The sequence below is a fragment of the Chiloscyllium plagiosum genome, chromosome 5 (genome assembly GCF_004010195.1).
Source record: "Chiloscyllium plagiosum isolate BGI_BamShark_2017 chromosome 5, ASM401019v2, whole genome shotgun sequence".
In the NCBI taxonomy this organism is placed as follows: Eukaryota; Metazoa; Chordata; class Chondrichthyes; order Orectolobiformes; family Hemiscylliidae; genus Chiloscyllium; species Chiloscyllium plagiosum.
The window spans coordinates 49,791,205-49,814,173 of NC_057714.1; the positions used below are offsets into that span (position 1 = coordinate 49,791,205).

At 39.4% G+C, this 22,969-nt stretch overlaps 1 protein-coding gene across 1 annotated transcript in view; it reads right to left on the reverse strand.

Annotated features, from left to right (window-relative positions):
- LOC122549886 (band 4.1-like protein 4B) overlaps nt 1-22,969 on the reverse strand; it is a 385,280-nt gene that overhangs the window by 95,392 nt on the left and 266,919 nt on the right. Inside the window, exon 17 of the mRNA XM_043690060.1 lies at nt 1,954-2,075. Coding sequence (XP_043545995.1) covers nt 1,954-2,075 — 122 coding nt within the window. The remainder of the gene's footprint in view (nt 1-1,953; nt 2,076-22,969) is intronic.

The window sequence follows — 22,969 nt, forward strand, 5'->3', positions numbered from 1 at the left end:
GGATATGGAAGGATCCCTTGGGGCCTTGGATGGAAGTGAGGGGGGAGGTGTGGGCGCAGGTTTTGCATTTCTTGCGGTTGTAGGGGAAGGTGCCGGGAGTGGAGGTTGTGTTGGTGGGTGGTGTGGACCTGACGAGGGAGTCGCGGAGGGAGTGGTCTTTCCGGAACGCTGATAGGGGAGGGGAGGGAAATATATCCTTGGTGGTGGGGTCTGTTTTTTTGCAGGCAAGGTCCTGAGCTCCTACAGGATGGGATGATGCAGAGGCTGGATTCAGTCAAAGATAAGTTCTCCTCCCCCAGGACCAGCAGTGGAGGCTACAATTTCAGACCAAGCCAAACAAAAACCATAAGAAACCATAAGATAGTTGTAAATCAGAAACAAAAGCAGAAATTGCTGGAAAAGCTCAGCAGGTCTGACAGCACCTTTGGAGAGAAATCAGAGTTAACATTTTGGGCCAAGTGACCCATCCTCAGAACTCTCCCAGTAAGCAGTTCAGAGATGTGTCATGAAATCTCTTAGGGAACGATACATGTCAGATACCAATGTCTATGGTTATGGGGTAACTGAGTGTCGGTACCCAGTGACTAACATGGATGTCCTGCAGAGCAAGTGGCGAACTGAAGTTACCAGTTATCCATTCTGGTTTCCAGCTTGAGATTTTTCCACATCTAATTTTCTTGTTGTGCTTGGTAAACAAAGGAAGCTGAATATTAATGACTCAAGTTGTGGAGTCAATAAGATGTTTCAACACAATCCCCTTTAATTGAGAACTTCCTGAAAACCTGCCTCATTGTCCATCAAAAGCATAAAAGATGTTGTGAGATGTTCCTGATGTCAAGATGGCCTTGCAAGACTTTTCACATAATTCAGCCATAAATCGTACCATAGCCCACATCACTCAAACCCCCAAAAGATTCTACCCATAACATTTTTTCTATCTTAGTTTATGGGCATTTTGTTTATATAAGTTACATTCGACTAAAACATGGTATAGAATTTCAGTGCCAGTCTGATGCCAGGTATGTAGGCCTCATGTCCCAAAGACTGGCAGATTAATTCGAACAGCATATCCATCTGGCTAACTGTAACCATCAAGGTACTGACTGTACTGTGCTGCATAACTCACAAAAGCGTCCAACTTTAGATATGATTCTGAAACTGGATAATCTTGAGGAATCTTGAAGTATTATATTGACAACCAATTCAGGATTGCCGGTTGGGCATGTAGTAACTGCACTGGCATGTATTGGAAGCTACATATATTAATATACAGGTCACTGTGCAGAAGTGCAAGTGCTGCTTCCGCTTCCACTGTATAAAATAGGTGCCAGCCATTCTTTGGTTCATTTCTCAGTGTAATGTTCTGACCACCAGAGTCAACCTGCCAGTTCACGATCAACACTACATGGTGTGCGCATCAAGGCAACATCTGTATCAATCAGAGACTAACTGCCAACCAATCTCTCCTCTCATAATGTATAAATTTTTTTTTTTACCTTTTTTTAGTATTTTTGCAAATTGCTTCAACAAAGTGTGTTCCTTCCAGCAATACTTAAGTTCTGTACTACCAAATGACCGTTTCTTACTTCTCAGTTCATCAATCGAAACTGTTAGGTTTACTTTCAGTGTTATTAATCTCCCAGGGTTTGTATCTCAAAGCCCACAATAGGAAATTCATTTTGTTTTGAAACGTAATTATTCCTGTGCGAGTTTAGACTTGTGCAGTTTAATTACTGCATGCATGAAAATGACTAATGATAAAATAAAGACCAAATCAATCATTGCATATCCTTATCCCTAGGTTGGTATAGAAAGCTCATGAATAAACTACTCAGTTGATCAACTGAAGTATGAAAATACTATATTACTGATAGGAAATAAATGATTAAGAACAACTGATATAAGTTAGCAAGAAATGAATAAAATAGCTAAAGTTACAGTATAATAAATTACCTTGTTATTCATGTTGATATGTAATGAGGGCCACTGTCCAGTCAGCTTACCAGCTTCAACTTCTAGCTGCTTAAAACATATGGCAACCTCCTCATAGTGTGGAAGAACAGTTGAGCTCAACTCTAAAGGTAAAAGTGAAAATAAGTAAACCAAATACAAATGACAGCATAAAATACTGGACAGCTTTGTAAATATCAGCAGGAATAATAATAACACTGGGTCTGAAAAGAAAAACCTGAGTCAATAAGAAATATAAGAGCAGTGAATACTTTTTAAAGAAACAAATCCAAATCAAACTCATTTTGACGCTATACTTAGGGAATTAATGTTCATTTGATAACAGAAAAGAAAGGTTAGTGATTTAAAAATTATGATGCAATAACGATCTAAGATCTCAAGGTACAATGTAACCTTTTAGGTTAACTCACTGTTTGTTCTCCTATAGCTTAATTATCCATTGGGGAATTAATGCCTGCTGCTGACTCAGAAAAAGTCAATTTACTTCTCTCAGAATCCCTAAGGTGCTAATAGATGCCATTCGGCTCATATTTTCCACGGTTAATCCACATTAGTCTATACATACCTGGACACTATGAAGCAATTTAGCATAGGCAATCAACCTAACCTGTACATCTTTGGACTGTGGGAGGAAACTCGGAGTACCCAGCAGAAATCCAACAGACACAGTGAGAATGTGTAAACTCCACACAGACAGTCGTTTCAGGGTGGAATTGAACCTAGGACCCTAGCGCTATGTGGCAGCAGTACTAATCACTGCCACAATGACACCCCTATGGGATTAAACAGAAAATCCTGAGAGAGATACCAAGATTACTAGCCAATGCCAAAACATACAGTCAGACCCTCCCAGGTAGAAAATCAAAAAAAGCAAGTTTGACAAGATTATGTGTTTTTCTCCTCCAATTGCACTCAGTTCACAAGCCAAAATTCTTCTGTGGTGCTCAGGAAAGTTTACCCATGTATGTGGTCAATTGTTCAAATGAATTGCTGAAGTTTCAACAGGAAGGAGTCAATAGCAGCTTACACAAGTTTTTAAACCCCACAGCACAAGGTTTTTAACATCACTAAACACAATCACTAAAACCTGAATGTCTACTGCATCTACATTCAAGAGAAACAGGCTACCAGCATAAATTGAAAGTACTAGCTTTCACATCCAGTCAGGTCACAGCTAGTGTCTACATAGCTCTTTCAGTTTGACTTTAGAATGGCTACTAGTAAAATATAGCAAGCCTGTTGATTGACTTTGTTTTATTGAGACACAGGAGGGGCATGAGACAACCTATCTGAAAAGTGCACAACATCCTTGACCAGATCCTAAAGAGTAACAGTTTTCACTTATATGTTTATAATTTATGTTCAATTAGAAAATCTCCAATGGTGCTTCACAAAGATGTCATTAAACAACTAGCCAAACATAAAGGGATGATATTCTGCAGACCTGTTTTGAAGGCACTCGCATTCTGGTCAGTAAGGGGATCTTAACCACTGTGTAAAAATCTAACGATAGTTGCACTTAACATTTAACCGATATCTACTGTTATATCTAAATTTCCTAGCAGTAAACTGGGTTTTACATGATCTCGGTTAGTTAAGGAAAGCATCTAAAATTGATCTTTCTGTAACTGATATCAGCTAATGCTTTATTTTCAGAAGTATATAGATATAGTGTGACTTCGAACAGAGTCCTTTTAGCTGGACAGGTAAGGGACATACGAGACTTAGGAAAGGGGTACTCCTTCGCTTTTGTTTTTTCTAATATTTTTCACTCTGTAGGTTAATAAGAAGGTACTCTACCAAACAAGAGATTATCTGTTTTGGTGCCTCAACCACTTTGTGTATTTATTAACAACAGTAGCCCTTGTCCTAGTATGGGGACAAAACAACTAGCTGTTTGAGAAGTATCTGTTAGGTAGTTAACAATTTTTCTATGACTAAGATTGAAATAGATTGGAGTGGTAGTAAGTTTAATAAAATACATAAATAAAATAAATACTTTTGTAAAATAATTAAGTAATTTAAACATATTAATGGTAGGATAGCTAATGCATCATTTGGAGCTCCTGCATGCCATAGGGTCCAGAATAAACGCATCTGCTGTACATGTTTGAAGCTCAGGCAACTTCAGCTCATTCCTACCAGTGCAGGATCTATGTTTTCTATCAACCTAAAGTTCTGAAACTCAGGTAAATTGGAAACTTTGCATACTTCGTGAAATCCTAGCAGGACTCGATTTCCAGCATGCTACTCAAGTGAGTCCTAATGCTTCTTTCGAGACTGTTAGCTAAAGCAGACTTGAAGATACCTTGTTAACCTGGTTAGGAAATTGGATGGGGGAAATAAGGGTAATGAGCAAGTACTCTTACAGGCAAGAGATTATCAGTTTTTGTACCTCAACTACTTGACATGTTTATTAATGATTTAGTTAATGGGATTGAAAGTCACGTATCCAACATTGTAAACAATGTAGTTGGAAGCAAAGAGATATTGATAGATTAAATGAATGGGCAAAACCAGCAAATGGATGGAGAAAGGCAAAGGTGAGGTCACTCATCGTGGATCTAAAAAGGATTGAGGGGGTTACTTTTAAAATTTTGAATATGGAAACATTGAAGGACTAAAGAGACTTGATGACTGTTTTCTGAAGGTCTCCCAACCTGCATGGACTTATAGGCAATGTGCTCCACAGGTAACAAACAGGCTGCACATAAGAAATCCTCCCTTTAAGATGCACAAATGCCTGACTACAATCCAATCATGAAAGGCTCTCATAGCACAACAACAGAACTTAGTGGGAAAGCTGGGTCCTGGATGCATATATTATCGAAATGTCAAGAACAAGCCCTATAAATGAAAGGATAATTGCATCCTGGCCTTTTTATCTCAATGAATAGAAATACAAAAGTGGGGGTGGGATAGAAGTCATGCTTCAACTACACAAAGACTTGCTTAACTGTGAGCTATTGAGCAACACAACTCAGGAAGAATACACTGGCCTTGGAGGGAGTGCAGGGTAGGTTTAACAGAAAGATAGCTGGAGTTCTCATGTTCAAATATGATGGTAAATTACACAAACTAGCAGTGTATTCCCGGATTTTGGAAAGGGGAATGGGTAGGGTGCACAGAGTAAAATGTTGGGGAGTCTAAGACGAGGGGGAATTGTTTAAACTTTAGTGACAAACCTCTTAAGAATCAAAATAGGAAATACTTCTTTCTCTCAAAGATGGCTGAAGTATGGAATTCACCTTACTATCTGAAATTCATAGTTTTGTATTAATTGCAAGTTCAATGAAATGGCACAAGGAGGGTACATCGAGTTAGATTAACCATGATTTCACTGAATGACAGAACAGGTTCAAGTAACTAAATGGCCTATTTGTTGCCATGCTCCTGGGTACATACAACCAGAACTATAGGTACAAGTGCAAGGGCACAAGGCAAACCTGGATTACAGAATGAAAATAAATATTTTAAAAATTCAATACTACATCTAATTACTAAACACCTTCAAAAAGTAAGTATTTTCCTTACTTTATACTGTTAACACATCTGACAGCTCCAGTCTAGAAAATTACTTGTACATACTTTCTGACCATAAACACCCTACGATTTGATGGTCCAAATTTTTATAAACCAGTAAAACCGCTCGCATTATAACTCAAGAAATAGTAACATGAGCTCTCTCAAGACTGCTCCATCAGTCAAGAAAATCATAGTCAAACTGATTATGACCTTGGCTTCACTTTCTTGCCCATTTCCCATAACTTCTCTGTAGTTCAAAAATCTGTCCGGCACAGCCTTGAATATATTCAATGAGTAGGTTCCACTATTCTTTGGGGCAGAGCATACAAAGCTTTCACACCCATCAGAAAAGAAATTCATCCTCATCTCCAACTTAAATTGCAAACCCCTCGTTTTAAAACTGTGTCCTCTATTTCCTAGCTTCTCTCAGGAAGGAAACATCCTTTCAGTATCTATTACCAAGCCCTCTCCGAGTCCTGTATGTTTCAATTAGATCAGTTCTCAGTCTTCTGAACTCCAATGAGATTAATTCCTACCTCTCAACCTTTCCTTTTAAGAAAGCCACGGCTCAAGTAAACCTTCTCTGAAATGTCACCAATGCAAGTATATCACTCCTCAGGTGAGAAGAGCAAAACTGTATGTATTATTCTGGCTGCAGTCTCACTATTGCTCTGTATAGTTGTAGTAAGATTTCCCTTCTTTTGTACTGCAACCCCTTACAATAAAAGGCAACATCCCATTTGCCTTCCTAACTACTTGTTATCCCTGCATACTAAATTTCTGGGAATCATATATGAAATTAACCAGATCTCTCTGTACATTAGTATTCAGCTGTCTCTCTCTATCAAAATAATACAATGCTTTTCTATTCTTCCTGCCAAACCAAAAGCTTCAGATTTCCCAAATTCACTAGGCTTGTCAATTTTTTGCTGCTCATTTATCCTATCAATGTCCCTTGGAAGACTCAGTCTCCCGCTCATACCTTGTATTCTAAATATGTTTGTGTCATCAGCAAATTTGGCTGCAATGCAATATTGCCCCATCAAAGTCGCCAACACAAACTGTAAATATTTGAGCCACCAGAACGGACCCCATCAGCATTCTGCAAATTGCAGTTTGCAACCTGAATTGACCCATTTAACCAAATTCTCTGCTTCCTGTTAGTTAACCTTTCATACAACCTAGATGTAACGTCCTTAAAGAAATCTTTAAAAAGAATAGTCAGACATGATTTTATTTTCATAAAAAAACTAAATCTACCTATGTCATGATTTTCTAAAAGTCCTGCTCTAACATTTATAATAATTGTTTCTAGCACTTTCCGAACTGTTTCCCAGTTTCCTACTTTTGGTTTCTCTTCATTCCGGGAATTTTGGAGGATTGCAACTGTTACGACAAGGGGTAAACCCTCTTGTTTAATTTAAACCAGCAACACAAAAAATATTTATCCTGTACAATAATCTGTGAAAATTTGAGAGGCCAAGAACTATTTAAAGTAAAAATTAACAACTTTATTGCTTAAGGTATAACAGAGAATAATTAACTAACAACTATTTACAACTCCTTCCTCTAACCTATCTTTTACGTTACCCTTCTACAATATTAGTCCAATAAAACCCCTCGGTTAAGATTTCAAAACAAAATGTTCAGATGTCGAATCTTCTCTTCCTCATCATCTTTCCTCCTTCTTAGGGATTTTTGCTGCACAGGTTACTGTTTGGTAAAGGTACCTTTAAGAGAACTATTCTCTGGGCAGCCTGCAGATGCTGGTGTCTTGAGGCAGTTCTCCTCCCAACTATTCAGTTTTCCCCAGTCTTACACCCCAAAGCATTGGATTATGTCCTTGCCTTTTAAGATTGTCAACATACTAAATTCAAACTTGATTGGAGTTTTGCTTTTTCTGGGGTATAATTTAAACTGATTGGCATAATTCAAACTTGTTTTTTGTCATCATAGACAACCCAGCTAATCTAGCTTTTGACCAAGTGTTACATTGTTAACTTATTCAGAACACTTGGTGCTGTGTCAGGTAGTTCTGTTAACTTTTAACTCTCTTAAAAGGTACAGTACACCCACATCTTCATAATACTCCCCCCCATTAAGAAAAAAATGAACTACCATAATGAAAAAATGGCTTCACTTTTTTCCTTTTTTTCAAAAAAAAAAATTACCCTAACATACAGATAGCTTTAAAATAAGTTTGCTTTAACTTCTTCCCATATATAAAACATGAAAAAAAAACAAATCTCATCTAAACTTTATCAGTTAAATCTGTGATAACGTAGCTGTGGTTACATTCTAACAACCCACAGCATGTATGATTTTTAAATTAAAAGTTTGTAACAAAAGACTCCAAAAAAATAGTCTCACATTCTTATCTTTTAAGTGTTCTAAGAATGTAAACGGATTATGATCAGTGTACACAACCGTGTCCGACACATTGTTCGTGATATACACATTAAAATGTTGTAAGATCAGTACCAAACTCAATAGTTCTTTATCGATCATGGTGTATTTCCTCTTGTGGATGTTGATCTTCTTTGAAAAGTAACCAATGGGCATTCAATCCCATCCTGTAGGAGTACAGCTCCAACTCCAATGTCACTAGCATTGATGGCGACTTTAAAAGGTTTTGAAAAGTTTGGTGAAGCTAAAACTGGTTTGGTAGTCAATATTGATTTCCAATGGTCGAATGCCTCCTGGCATTGTTCCGTCCACCGAAACTTTGTGTTCTTCCTCAGCAAATCGGTTAACGGTGCCACTACACTGCTGAAGTTTGGAACAAATTTCCGACAGAATCTGCTGAGTCCTAAGAATTGAAACACCACTTTCTTCAAGGTTGGTTGTGGAAGTTCCTCGATGGCCTTCATTTTTGCGCTCCATGGGGTAAACCTTCCATGACTGATGTTATGTCCCAAGAACGTCACCTCTGCTTTTGCAAAATCAGTTTTATTTAAGTGTATCACCAGTTTTGCTTCTCGTAGTCGTTCAAAGAGTTCTGTCAACTGTACCATGTGATCTTTTCAGGAATTACTAAAGATCACTATATCATCAAAATAGACTGCTCAGTTTGTTAACCCACCCACAACTCTGTTCATGACTCTTTGGAATGTGGCGGGTGCGTTCTTCATTCCTAACAGCATTACTTTAAACTGATATAGCCCATTTGGGATTACAAACGCAGAAATTTCTTTCACCAACTCTGATAAAGGTACCTGGCAGTAACCACACATTAAGGTGATGTAACTAGCTTGTCAGACTCTCTCAATAGAGTCCTCCAATCTAGGAATTGGATATAAGTCAGATTTTGTAATGGCGTTGACCTTCCAATAATCCATGCAGAATCATTGAGTCCCGTCCGGTTTAGGAACTAAGATGATCGGCGAACTCCACTCGCTCTGGCTTGGTTCGATGATGTCCTCATCAAGCATAGCCTCCATCTGAATTTGGCTGGCTTTGACAGGATTAAGCTAATTGGGGTGTTGTATTATCGGAGCAGTATTCCTTATGCAACTTCATGAAAATAGCATTGGTCTTCTCAATCTAATTCTTATATATGTCTTTATACTGCTAGAACACAATTGAAAGATTTGTTACATGTTCCTGAGACAGATAGCTTACTAATCTATCCCACTTCTCAAAGACTTCTTCATTTTTTAATCTAATTTGAGGCACATCAAAATTCACGTCATCTGGATTCGATTCCTCACTCTGTGGGACAGTAACTAACACCTGTTTCTCCAGTTCTTTCTCTCTAGTGTAATACAGTTTCAACATGTTCATATGACATACCTGAAACTCTTTTTGCTCTATCTGTCATCTTTACTAGATAGTTCACCTGACTCAACTTTTTCTCAATTTGATAGGACCACTAAACCTGGCTTTGAAGGGATCTCCTATCACTGGTAATATTACTAACACGTCATCCCCTCGGGAAAACATCTGAGTCTCAGAGCTTTTATCTGCCACCTGCTTCATTTATACTGTGCCCTCTTTAGGTACTGTTTAGCTAACTCACCTACTCGATTTAGTCTCTCCCTCACCTCCGATACATAATCTAAGTGTGAGATCTCCAACTTTGGTCCTGTCAATTTTTCTTTATTTAATTTCAAAGGGCCTCTCACTTCATGACCAAATATTAACTCAAAGGGAATGAACTGAGTAGATTCATTTGGAGCATCTCTTAATGGCAAACGAGTGGGATACCTTTATCCCAATCATTTGGGTAGTCCTCTCAACATGTTCTCCAATGTCTGATGCCACCTTTTTAAAGCTCCCTGGGATTCAGGATGATACACACTGGACTTAAAGTGCTGTATATGTAAGCTACCCACAACTTCTTTAAACAGCCTAGTAGTACAATTTGACTCTTGGTCCAACTGAATCTCTCTGGGTAGCCCATACCATGTGATGAAAGCTACTAACTCCTTTACCACCTTTTTTGCCTTGATACTCCATAATGGAATTACCTTCGGAAATCTGGTAGACACATCCATTATGGTCAACAAGTACTGGTTCCCACTTTTACTTCTCGGGAGGGGACCTACACAATCAATTATAACTTGCGTAAAAGGTTTTTCAAATGTGGGAATTGGCAACAAAGGGCTGCTTTTATTACTATCTGTGGCTTACCTACCATTTGGCATGTATGACACATATGGCAAAAGTTAACCACATCCTTGTGCATTCCAGGCCAATTAAAAATGTTTTTGTATCTGAGGCTGAGTCTTTCATACCCCAAGGTGACCGCCTACAGGTAGTTCATGTGCTACCCGTAACACTTCCTGTCTGAATGCTACCGGCAACACAATCTGGTGCACTTCGGCCTATTTCTCCTCTGCACTAACCTGCTGTGGTCTCCATTTTCACTTCTATCTCTCAGATAGTAACTTTCCAGAATATTCTCTGCCTCATCTTCAGAGTATGCATTCACATATATGTCTTTTATCATCTTGTCTTGCTGTTGCAAGTCTCTTAGCCTTTCAGAACTTAACACTTCTGTCCGACTCTGCCTGTTCAGGTTTTTCCTGCGCCATTCATCTTTCTCTTTACTTTTTGCTTCGTTATGATAGTGGGATTTTGTTACCACAGTCTGGGAAAATACCAGAATATCTGTTTTAACTTCTCAGTTTCTTGGTCTTCCTTATGCTTCTCCACAACAAGGGCTGTCACTCCCACTTGGATCCTGCCAAATCATTCCCAAGAACAAACTAAATTCCTTGAACTGACACTCTGTCAATCACTCCCACTGTTACTTCCCCAGTGTTGAGTTGGCATTCCAACCTGATCTTATACAGGGGAATGCTAAATTTCTGTCCATCCACCCACAAATTATCACATTCTCAGGTAACAGATCAGGAAGTGTGTATATTCACTCATCCCTTACTATCAGTGACTGGTTAGATCCTGTATCTCTCAAATTGTAACTTCTTGTCCTTCTCCTCCTGTTCTTTGAGTAAACTTTACCCACAGAGGCAGATTCTTTGTAGCAATCAGGTACTAATTCCATACCCAGCCCCTGCCTAGGCTATGCACTCTCCTGCAGCTCCTCGGCTCTTCTTGGGGTCTCTTTTACTCCCTTCACCAATGCCACTGGCTTTGCTTCTTTTACCACATCTTCTCCCACAGTGTTGTTCTTTAATGACTAGCACTGCGACTTTATGTGTCCCACCTTCTGGCAGTGAAAACACCTCTTCCTAGTGTCCTTCTGAAATCACCAGCACTGAAGTTTCCTGTGTCCCACTGCATTACAGTGAAAACACCTGAGCCTTTCACCTCCTTTTCACCCTCTTGGGCTTCTTAAACATGTGGTAAATTCTGACCAGTGTGCTCTACTCTTGGGTTTTGTAGTGTAGGATCTCCCCTTCTCCCAACTTCAATCCCTCACAGGACAAAATTCTGGCCGGAAGCTTGTCTGATCCACCAACATGTACTCACCTGCTAATTCTGCTGCCCTTCTCACTTTCTGAACTTTCTGCTCCACCACGTGAATTCTTACCATCTCTGGAAGTGAGTTTTTAAACTCCTCCAGCAGAATAATCTCTCCTAAAGCTTCAAATGTCCCATCTATTTTCAAAGCACGCACCCATCGATCAAAATGACTATGTTTAATTCTATCAGACTCAACATAAGTCTGACCTGGTTCCTTCTTTGTGTTTCTGAACCACTGTCTATATGCTTCTGATATCAATTCATAAGCATTTAAAATAGCCTGTTTGACCTCTTCATAGTCTCTTGAACCCTCATCTGACAGCGCTGCAAATACCTCACTAGCTCTGCCTACCAGTTTCATCTGAACCAGCATTACCCACAAATCCACACACCACTCAATCTATGTAGCCAATTTTTCAAATGAAATAAAGAAAGCTTCAATATCTTTCTCATCAAAATGTAGCAGAGTTTTGACATACTTATATATATATCACAATCTTCTCTTTTAATCTCCATCCTGTTAACCTGACTTTGCTAAGTCATAACTTCTCAAGCTCAAATTTTTTTTGTCAGCTAAGCACCTTCTTTCTTTTTTTCCCCCTCTCTCCCATTCTTCTCTTTCACTTTGCTCAGCTAAGAACCTTCTTTCTCTCCTCTCTCTCCCTTTGTTTATCTTCTAACTCCATTTTCCTCAATTGTAATTTAAGTTTTTCTACCTCTACTGCACTTGTCTGTTTTTCTGATACACCGAAGTGTTTGAGTAACTCCGAGAATTTCAGCTTTACTTTTGTCCTTAGTTAAACTCAAATCTAACTTCGTTGCTAATTCTAAAAGTATGGGTTTTTCCTTTCCTTCTCAATTTTGTTGGCAAATTTGAGAATCATCTTCAAATCCCAGAACTTCTCTAGCAATATCATCCTGAATTTCAGTAGCTCGACAGGGATGGGACATTTTTGTTGTTGAGTCTTTCTTTCTTCCTTCATGGAATGAATCTTTGTTCACAGTTATGAAGCAGCTCTTATATGTCTGCATCGCTTCTTACAGTCAACTACAGCCAACTTTCTTCATATATCCATAATTTGGGACACTGTTTCAGATCCAAGTTTCTCAAACTCCAAGTGAAATTCCATCATGCTGTGATCACAGAATTAGCTGGATAAACTCAGCAGGTCTGGCAGCAGCTGTGGGGAGAAAGTAGGGTTAATTTCATGAGATCCAGTAACACGTCATCAGAATGTATCTCTGAATTAAAATGTGATTTGTTCAACATTTCAGCATTAAGCAATGTGCATAACATGGCAGAGTGGGAACTTAATATTAAAAAAAAATCAGATTATTTTAATGAAGTAAGTTAGCATGAAGAATAGGTTTTCTTGAGACTGACCCATGACCCTTGAGACCGAAACAAATTAGATTAGATTAGATTACTTAGTGTGGAAACAGGCCCTTCAGCCCAACAAGTCCACACCAACCCTCCGAAGAGCAACCCACCCAGACCCATTCCCCTACATTTACCCCTTCACCTAACAGTACGGGCAATTTAGCCTGGCCAATTCACCCAACCTGCACATTTTTGGACTATGGGAGGAAATCGGAGCACCCAGACATGAGGAAAATGTGCAAACTCCACACAGACAGTTGCCTGAGGCAGGAATTGAACCCGAGTCTCTGGCGCTGTGAGGCAGCAGTGCTAACCACTGTGCTACCGTGCCGCCCAAGAAGATTTTAAAAGTTCACTGATAAGTTCAGGACCAATTCCAAGATTAGATTAGATTCCCTACAATGTGGAAACAGGCCCTTCGGCCCAACCAGTCCACACCGACCCTCCTGAAGAGTAACCCACCCAGACTCATTTCCTTCTGACTGATGCACCTAGCACTATGGGCAATTTAGCATGGCAATTCACCTGACTTGCACATCTTTGGACTGTGGGAGGAAACCGGATCACCCAGAAGAAACCCACGAAGACATGGCGTGAATGTGCAAACTCCACACAGGCAGTCGCCCGAGGTTGGAATCGAACCTGAGACACTGGTGCTGTGAAGCAGCAGTGCTAACCACTGAGCCACCGTGCTGAATATGGATTCAAGCAAGTAGTGCATGTCTTGGGCTTTTCCTTTACTGTCTAATCAGCTTTGGGAAGGAGTAGACAGAATTTACCTTATTTTCTATCCACATGAAGAAGCACTTCATATAGCCTTGCATTCTTAATGTGTTGGCTAAAGTCAGAATCTCATCACATAGGACACAATGGATAAAAAACACAGAATGCACTAATTATAGAATGACCCCTTCCTGCATCTATAGAGCATGTGCACAGTTATACACCTCATGTAAGATGCTCAGTTAGGATGTGTTATGTGTCAATGCAATATTCAAATATTTTCTTTTCTGGTAATGGAACGGTCAGCAGGATCTTAAGTGGTCAATTACAGGCTTTGATTGTTTTTGAAACTATACATCAACACGGTAGTTTCTCAATAATTGAGCAGCTGGAACACCACTGTTGAACCCATCATCTAAATTCAGTTCTGCAGTGCCTTTGAAGGATAGTACTAGAGCTGACTCAAGTAAAACTGCAAAAGCTGGTTAACAGTTACTGAAGCATCAGGACAGTTTTAAAAGTGTAAAGCTCAAATGATTCAAACCTTTAAAAGCAGCAATAACATATTGAGTTGATGCAGCATGAGAGGCTGATGAAGTACAGTGATTTGGATGGTGATGAGCATGTGTTGAAAATTGTTACCCTTCACTGCCCTGCTATTTCCAAAGTTGTCACAGAAGTTAAATACTTGTAATTGTAAGTAAAATCCCCCAATTTACCTGTCTTTTAATCCCACATTGACAGAAAGCATGGACCAGGTTTCTGTTCTTAACAAAAATTGCTTTTCATTGCAAATAAATAAATTATAACTACAGATAAACAATTATGAACCACTGATATATAGCTCTGTTAACTAAAACTCTAACCCACTTTGAAAGTGCACTCTCTAGACACATATACAGGTAGTTAGATACAAATAAACCCTGGATCTTATGGGTAGAGGGCAAGCGTAGGAAGGCAATTCACAGGCTTTGCTGTGGTAATCCTTTTGCTGATCAGAATGCTGTTTCTTGATCTTTGTTTTCCAGTTACTTTCACTTGTTTGCAGGAAGCAGACAGTGACTGTGAAAGTCTGACTTATTAATTAAAATTCATAGCTTAAGAAAATTAATGAGAGGAAGTAAACTGGCTATCTTCAGGCTTGAGATGCAAAGAAACAACACAGTTCTTTCCCTTCTGAAGGGTTTGATTCTTTCTGTACAAACATTCACACATCCAAGCTGTTCAGCCAACTGGGAGCCAATCATACAGTTGCTGGTAAGCAAATAGGCCCTTGTCATTTATAACTGGCTACTAGTCCACAGACCAAGTAAGTTACTTCATTGATTCCAGCTAAAGCCCCACTTGTAATCCCCCTTCAAGCTTGAAGTCTCTTGGACATTCCCTCCTCTTGTCCTATGTATATCACCACTATCTTGTATCCAAAATATCACCTTCCCATTTGACCTTTCCTAACTGCCTCACATTTGTTCCCAACAATAAACACTTTTTCTTCCTCATATTACTACAGCTTATTTGCTCTGTTGTTTTTCCATAATGTAGTTCAAGTAAATTGTATGTATACTTAACTGTTTATCTGGATTTACATAATTGTCAATTCATTATAGATCAGAAGGTGTACTTCGATGTGATTCAATGTGACAAAATGCTTAAATACAGGGTGGAGAACTGAAGTAAATTATTATTTATTTCGCAAAACATTCAAACTTCTTAATGTATTAAAGATCTAGCTGTAAGGATATTACACAAATGTATACTTGGAAAGTCTCCATGTGGTAAATTTGTTGGTCAAATTCATGAAGCAAAGGCTGATGTAGAATTAAAGTGCTAATTATTTAGCCACTGCTTGGTTTAAAACAATGTAAACGTATTTTCAAACATATGTGTTCATTTTTTCTCTGATGTCTGCTGACATTTAAGAGCATGTGTAGTACAAACAATAAAAGTCAATCAATTTTTAAAAGAGTGATAAAAAACAAGTAAATACACCAAAATGGAAAGATTTAAATGAAAGTATAGATTGGGACATGTAAAAAAGTGTGAAGCAATGTAGTATTTTTGTAAATTAAGAAAAAAATGGCAGTACGGTGGCTAGTGGTTAGCACTGCTGCCTCACAGCACCAGGGTCTCAGGTTCAATTCCAGCCTCGGACTGTATGGAGTTTGGACGTTCTCCCTGTGTCTGCATGGGTTTCCTCTGGGTGCTCCGGTTTCCTCCCACAGTCCAAAGATGTGCAGGTCAGGTGAATTGGCCATGCTAAATTGCCCCTAATGTTAGCTGCATTAATCAGAGGAAAATGGGTCTGGGTGGGTTGCTCTTCAGAGGGTCGGTGTGGACTTGGGCTGAAGGGCCTGTTTCCATACTGTAGGGAATCTAATCTAATCTTATACTGGATGGGGGGTGAGCATGTACAGTTGGAAATTATTGGCAGAACATTTGTGTCAGCAAACAATAACTGTTTTTGTACGTACACAAACTGCATTCCCTGTTGTAACAATTTAACACCCAAAATCCCAATGAAAATTGTGATGGAAGGTGTGCATTATATTTTATCACTTTTGGAATTTGAATTATTTCAAAAATAAGAGACAGATAGATTGTATTCGGCTCTAAGAAGATTTTTCTTTTTCCAAATAGGAGACAAAATCATGACAATGACCTAAAGGTATCAATTCTGTCTCAAAGCTGGTCCTTTTTTCTGAAAGCTGTTCCTTTTCTCAATGATACTGTGTCCTTGGTGTTTTTCAGAGGGGTCATAAACCACTCAGGCTCTGAATCGACTGGTTTTGGTACAGAGATAAAAGTGTATTGAGAGGCCGTTTGTTTATATGTAAACAGATGAGACTTTAGACCAAAGGTTATGTTTTAGAAGTGACCTGTATAATGAAAAGGGCGTGGTTAGTCCTAGAAATTTTGTTTGAGTCAGTTCAGTAGTGGAGCTGTGTCGAAACATGCTGCTAAACTCTATCTCCTTCTGCCCTTCTAACTTCAACCTGTAAGCCTTTGTTTCATTTTTACTGTGTTTAAGGGGTTTGTTTATTGGGACTGTTGTGCATATTCGGAATGGCATAATTAAGTCTAGATTGGATAGACTGAGTTCCATACTTTTGTGAATAAATTTTAGTCTGTTTTAAAACCTGGTAGTCAACCTACCTAACTTACTCTGGGTAATTTTCACTGTACACTTACTGAAACAAATTGCAAAGTCATGGTCTGGGCTGCCTGCTTAAGAGTGTTTTGAGCGGGCTGGCTTAGTCCAAACAATTCCAACAAGACACGTGACTGCAGTCAAGTGGCTTTAGCAGAAATGGTTTCTAGTCTGTGAAGCAGCCAGGCCAAAAGAGGTTCTATAGAAGTCCTCAAATTGCTAGAACAGTAACATTTTAGACCCACCAAAACTGTGAAACCTCCATGCCTGCAGACTTTGAAAGGAGTCCTACAATTATCTTTGCAGTCAAAATAATAGAAAGTGTAAGGAGTCAGTTCGTTGAAAACTAAATGAGTTAAGAGAGAAATCTAATATCTCTGGACTTAACTATCTATAAAATAGTGTGTTGGGAATTAAGTCAAAAGTGGGTGTTGTTGTTTGTGTTTAGATCTTTGAGAAATGTCTTCTATATCACCTAATTAGTTTTTGTTCCCCCTTTTGTGTTATACATGTATGTTTGCTTTTTTAAGAACATGTACAGACTTAGGTGAATACGTTCCAGTGACTAGCCACCACATTAACTCTTAAAAATATTGAGTTCATGCTCTATTATGCCAGGTTTCATTCCTGTCCTGTAGTACTATTACAAAGTTATGATTCCATATCCAAACTATTCCATGATGCTTAACCATTGCACGTTGCCATTTCTAGTGCCTCTGATCTCTTTTGAGTCAACCACAGCCATTCCAAGATCCTGCTGTGACCCTGCAATCACTCTGGTACAAACAACTATCCTCCCAGTCACTATGGTCTTGCTGACATCCTGACCTACACTGTCTCCCAAGGCCTAAACACAATGTCTCCCAAGTCTCCTTTCTCACAGGAATACATATGTGGCTAAAACAAAAGAAAAATACTGTAGAAAGAACTCCACCAGAGTTGGACCTGAAACCTTACCACTTGCTTTAATGGTTTCTCCAGGTGTGTTCCCAATTCTATTTTTGAAACCAAAAGAAACACATGCATTTACATGGAATTGCATTAAGAGATCAGTTATGGCATACTGGTAACACTTTATCCCTCAGTGGGAAGGACATGGATTGAAGCCCTGTACCCGAGACTTGAAAAACATGTTGTTTGGTGCTTCAGTGAAGTACTGAGGGAGCCAGTTTTTGATGAGAAATTAAACTGACGCCCTCATCTGTCTTTTGGGTGAGCGTTAAAGAATTCTTTGCTCAATGGCAAAGCAGTATCACCATATTGGTACGTATTTATACCTCAATCAACATCACCAAAACAGATTATTTTGTCATTATCTCATTAGTGTTTATAGGGCTTTACTCAAATTAGCTGGTGTGTTTCAGACATTACAAGTGACGCACAACTTAGAGTCATAGAGATGGACAGCATGGTAACAGACTCTTTGGTCCAACTCGTCCATGCCGACCAGATATCCCAACCTAATCTAGTCCCATTTGCCAGCACTTGGACCATATCCCTCTAAACCCTTCCTATTCATATACGCATCCAGATGCCTTTGAAATGTTGCAATTGTACCAGCCTCCACCACTTTCTCTGGCAGCTCATTCCATACACGCACCACCCTCTGTGTGAAAAAGTTGCCCCTTAGGTCCCCATTATATCTTCCCCCTCTCACCCTAAACCTATGCCCTCTAGTTCTGGACTCCCACACCCCAGGGAAAAGACCTTGTCTATTTAACCTATCCATGCCCCTCATGATCTTACTAACCTCGATGAGGTCACCCCTCAGCCTTCAACACTCCAGGGAAAACAGTCTAGCCTATTCAGCTCAAATAGCTCAAATCCTCCAACACTGGCAACACCCTTGTAAATCTTTTCTGAACACTTCCGTTTCATAACATCCTTCCGATAGGAAAGGCCACCAGAACTGCATGTAATATTTTAAAAGTAGCCTAAACAACATCCTGTACAGCCGCAACATGACCTACCAACTCTTATACTCTATGCTCTAACCAATAAAGGAAAACATACCAAACGTCTTCTTCACTATCCTACCTACCTGCAACTCCACTTTCAAGGAGCTATGAACCTGCACTCCAAGGTCTCTTTGTTCAGCAACACTCCCTAGGACCTTACCATTAAGTGTATAAGTCCTGTTAAGATTTGCTTTTCCAAAAGCTTAATTAGCTTCAACGTTTTGCCAAGCGTTGAGGTCGAGCAAGGAACTAAATAAATGCAAGTTTTTTTTGGCTATCAAGAATCTGGGAAGGACATGGGAGAGACTGGAGAAAGTGACATGGCTTAAAGGCTAGAAAAAGGAGAACCTGCAAAGTTTGTAGGTATACAGAGGGGTTGGTTTGAAGAGCAAGAGGGAGGAAGCAGCAGATGGATCGTCTCAATCTTGGTGACAAAGATCCCCATCAGTCCCTCATATGCTTTCACAGGAGGAGGAGGTGGAGGTGGTAGGGCAGAGGCATTTAAAGGGCCAATAGAGAAAAGAAACAAGCAGTTATTTTTGCTCATAACTGCTCACAGAAAAACAGCAATATCAGACATACACTGGGACCAATTCATAAAATATGGATCAATAATGCCTTTTAGACACACAAGTAAAAGATGAAGGAACAATACCAAACCTGATGAAGCAATAGACAATGCAAAGACAAGAATAAAAAATGACAATGACACTTTGCTCGCATCTACCACTAAATTCCACAAAGTCAACAACTCCATTTGTCTCCAATACATGCCTACCATTACAGATAATAGGAAATCTGAAAACAGTACACATACAGAGATGAACATCAACCTGGCACACACGGTGAAACTACATCTTATCTATGACTTTGAGAGATACAAAACATATATATACACTTATATTAAAATTTGTATATGGCCTGCACTTCCAGTACGTATCCCTCTGTTGACTGTCAAGGTAAAAGTCCTGTCAGCATTTATCCAGAATAGCGTCACGGTATCTTCAATCCACTTACTGTACTCTAGCAAAAGCTGTTCTGCTCAATTGATGGCAATATTCTGTAAAATGCAAGTTGGTCTTCATCTGCTTTGAATAACGTAAGAAATAGGACAAGGAGTAGGCCATCTGGCTCACCAAGCCTTCTCCACCATTCAATAAGATCAAGGCTGATCCTCTCATAGACTCGTTCCACTTATCCACCCACTCACATAACCCTTAATTCCTTTGCTGTTCAAAAATCTATCTTTGCCTTAAAAACGTTCACTGGGCAGAATTCCACAGATTCACAATCCTTTGGGTGAAGAGGTTCCTCCTCAACTCAGTCTTTAATCTGCTCCCCTTTATTTTGAGGCTATGCCTCCTTGTTCTAGTTTCACCTGCCATTGGAAACAACCTCCCTGCTTCTACCTTATAAAATTATGAAAGGAATAGATATGTTTCTATAAGATCCCCCCCATCATTCTTCTAAATTCCAATGAGTATCGTCTCAATCTCTCCTTATAAGTCAACTCTCTCAACTCTGGAATCACCCTGGTGAACCTCCCCTGCACCCCCTCAAGTGTCAGTACATCCTTTCTCAAGTAAGGAGACCAAAATTGTACACAGGTGTGACCTCACCAGCACCCTATACAGTGACAGCATAACTTCCCTATTTTTAAACTCAATCCCTCTCGCAATGAAGGACAATATTCAATTTTTCTTCTTAATTATCTGGTGCACCAGCAAAAGAACATTTTGTGATTTGTGGACAATGACAGTCAGGACCCTCTGCACAGCAGCATGCTGCAAATTTTCACCATTTAAATAATAGTCCATTTTGCTGTTAGTCCTACCAAAATGGATGAGCTCACATTTACCAATATTGTATTTCATCTGGCTTTTGTTTCCTGGTCTTTGCTCCAGTTTCACCTGTTTTGCTCCTGTCTTGTTAAGATTATACTTCCGTTATTGGCTGCCTTATTTCCAGTACTTCTCACCCAAAGCAAAAGAAAGTAAAAGACAACACAAACACAGTCATACAGTATGTAAACAGCCCTTCAGCCCAACTTGTCAACACCAACCTAAACTACAACTCATCTCTAATTTACTAAGGCAATGTATCATTTGCCGGCATTTAGTCCATATATATCTAAATCATTCCTAACCATATACCTGTCCAAATGTCTTTCAAATGTTGTAATTGTACCTGCCTCTACCACTTCCTCTGGCAGCTCATTCCATACACGCACCACCCTCTGCATGAAAAGAATGTCCCCTTTAAATCTTTCCCCTCTCACCTTAAGTATATGCCCTTTAATTTTGGACTCTCTTACGCTGGGGAAAAGACTTGGCTGTTCACCTTACCTGCCCCTCATGACTTTATAAACCACTGTAAGTTCATCCCTCAACCTCCGACACTGCAGAGAATAAAGTCCTAGCTTCTCCTAATAATTCAAACCTTACAGTCTTTGTTTCTTTGTAATTTTTTTTGCACCCTTTCAAGTTTAATAACATCCTTCCTATAGCATGCGACCAGAAATTGTACATAGTACTCCAAATGTGGCCTTACCAATGTCTTGAACAGCTGTAACATAACATCACAACTCCTGTATTCAATGCTCTGACCAATGAAGGCAAGCGGACCAAATATCTTCTTCACCACTCTATCTACCTGTGATGAGATGTTTAAGGAACTAGCTGTCTGCACTCCTAGCTTTCTTTGTTCGACAACACATCCCACGATCCTACCATTGACTAAGAGGCCCTGACTCTTTCTCTACTATTTAAGTTCGAGAAGGTAATGGGATGGTTAGAGGGAGAAAGTGATATTGGCAAAGTGAGATTATGTTGGATTAGAAATAGTAGCAACTTGGTTAAAATGGGCAAGGAATAGTGGAAAGCTTTAGAGTCACCTTGAAATGGTTCTATCACTCTGATAGCAATGTCAGAAAATTGATTTTTCCCAAGCAAATCTCTTCATTCTAACTTCCCTGATCTTCGCAATGATTAAATATTATAGAAATGGAGGATAGATACTGGTTTCGTTATTCAAATAAAAAGATTACCTCGATCACAACTCATAAGTATTTGACAGGTAACACTCATGTAACGAACAAAAAACAAATTAAAACAAAACATGATAGATGGCAAGCACCTGATACTTTCAGATGAGTCACTTCCCATTAAACGAGAACTAAAAAGCTACTTTCAGATAATGTAGATTTGATTTTAAAAGGCCAACTAGAAATTCCTGACAGTCCCATTATACAAGAGCTGTTAGAAGAGTGGTGCACTCAATAGGAAATGTCAGTGAGGAGGTGGATCAAATTGTAGCACAAACAGACTTTAAATGAAGCAGCACAATAAGTACTTAACCAACAAGATGTAGAACATGTGCAAAAGAAATAATCGTTTAACATATGGAGTCTATATCAAGCGATTTTTAAAATATTATTTTATCCAGGTTTTAAATCTACAACAAAGTAAAGGTGTACTGATTATAAATCCATAAGCCTCCAATTTGATTGCAGTTATTCTCTATTAATTTTATTTTGTACATTGCAATCCTCATGAATCCATCACATACTCTCACCCACATTTCAGAAACTGGCTTTCACTTTCCACTGTAGCTGGCACAATTAACACCAATAGTCTTTATACCTATAAGCAGTTATGCTTCTGTACAATCCAACTGACTTTGTAGAATATTATACACCAATTGACTTCACCACTTACAACCACAAATGAGGATTAATAATTATACAACCTCAACAAATATTAAGTGATCAGGTAGCTTACGGGTTTAGCAGTCAGTTGACTCACCATACATTTCAAACACTGCAATATCATATTAGTGGGAGCTAGCGAGGACAGCAGTTGCTGGAGAAGTCAGAGTCAATCAAGCACCGTGCTGGAAAAAGCACAGCAGGTCAGACAGCATCTGAGGAGCGAGAGAGTCGATGTTTTGGGCCCCCTTCCCCATCCTATCCCAGATCCAATCCTCTGACTCAGCTCCCCCTCTTCACTTAACCTATCTGTCCATCTCCCTTCCCACCTGTCCGCACATTTCCCACCAAATATCACAATCGCCTCCTATCTTCGCCCATCTAGCACCATCCCATCCCAACTACCCTTCCCAGAGCCCCAACCCCCTCCCCTATTTATTTCTCTGCCCCTTTCTCCCTCACCAGTCCTGATGAAGGGTCAAGCCTGAGTTGGGAGTTGAGAAATTGTGTTAGATCTGGGAGAGTGGAAGTGTAGACATTTGGGTGGGCAGTTTGGGTGAGGTCAGGGTTGGGAACATATAGAGTTGGGAGGGGTAGAGGTGTCAGTTGAGTGGCACTGGAAAAAG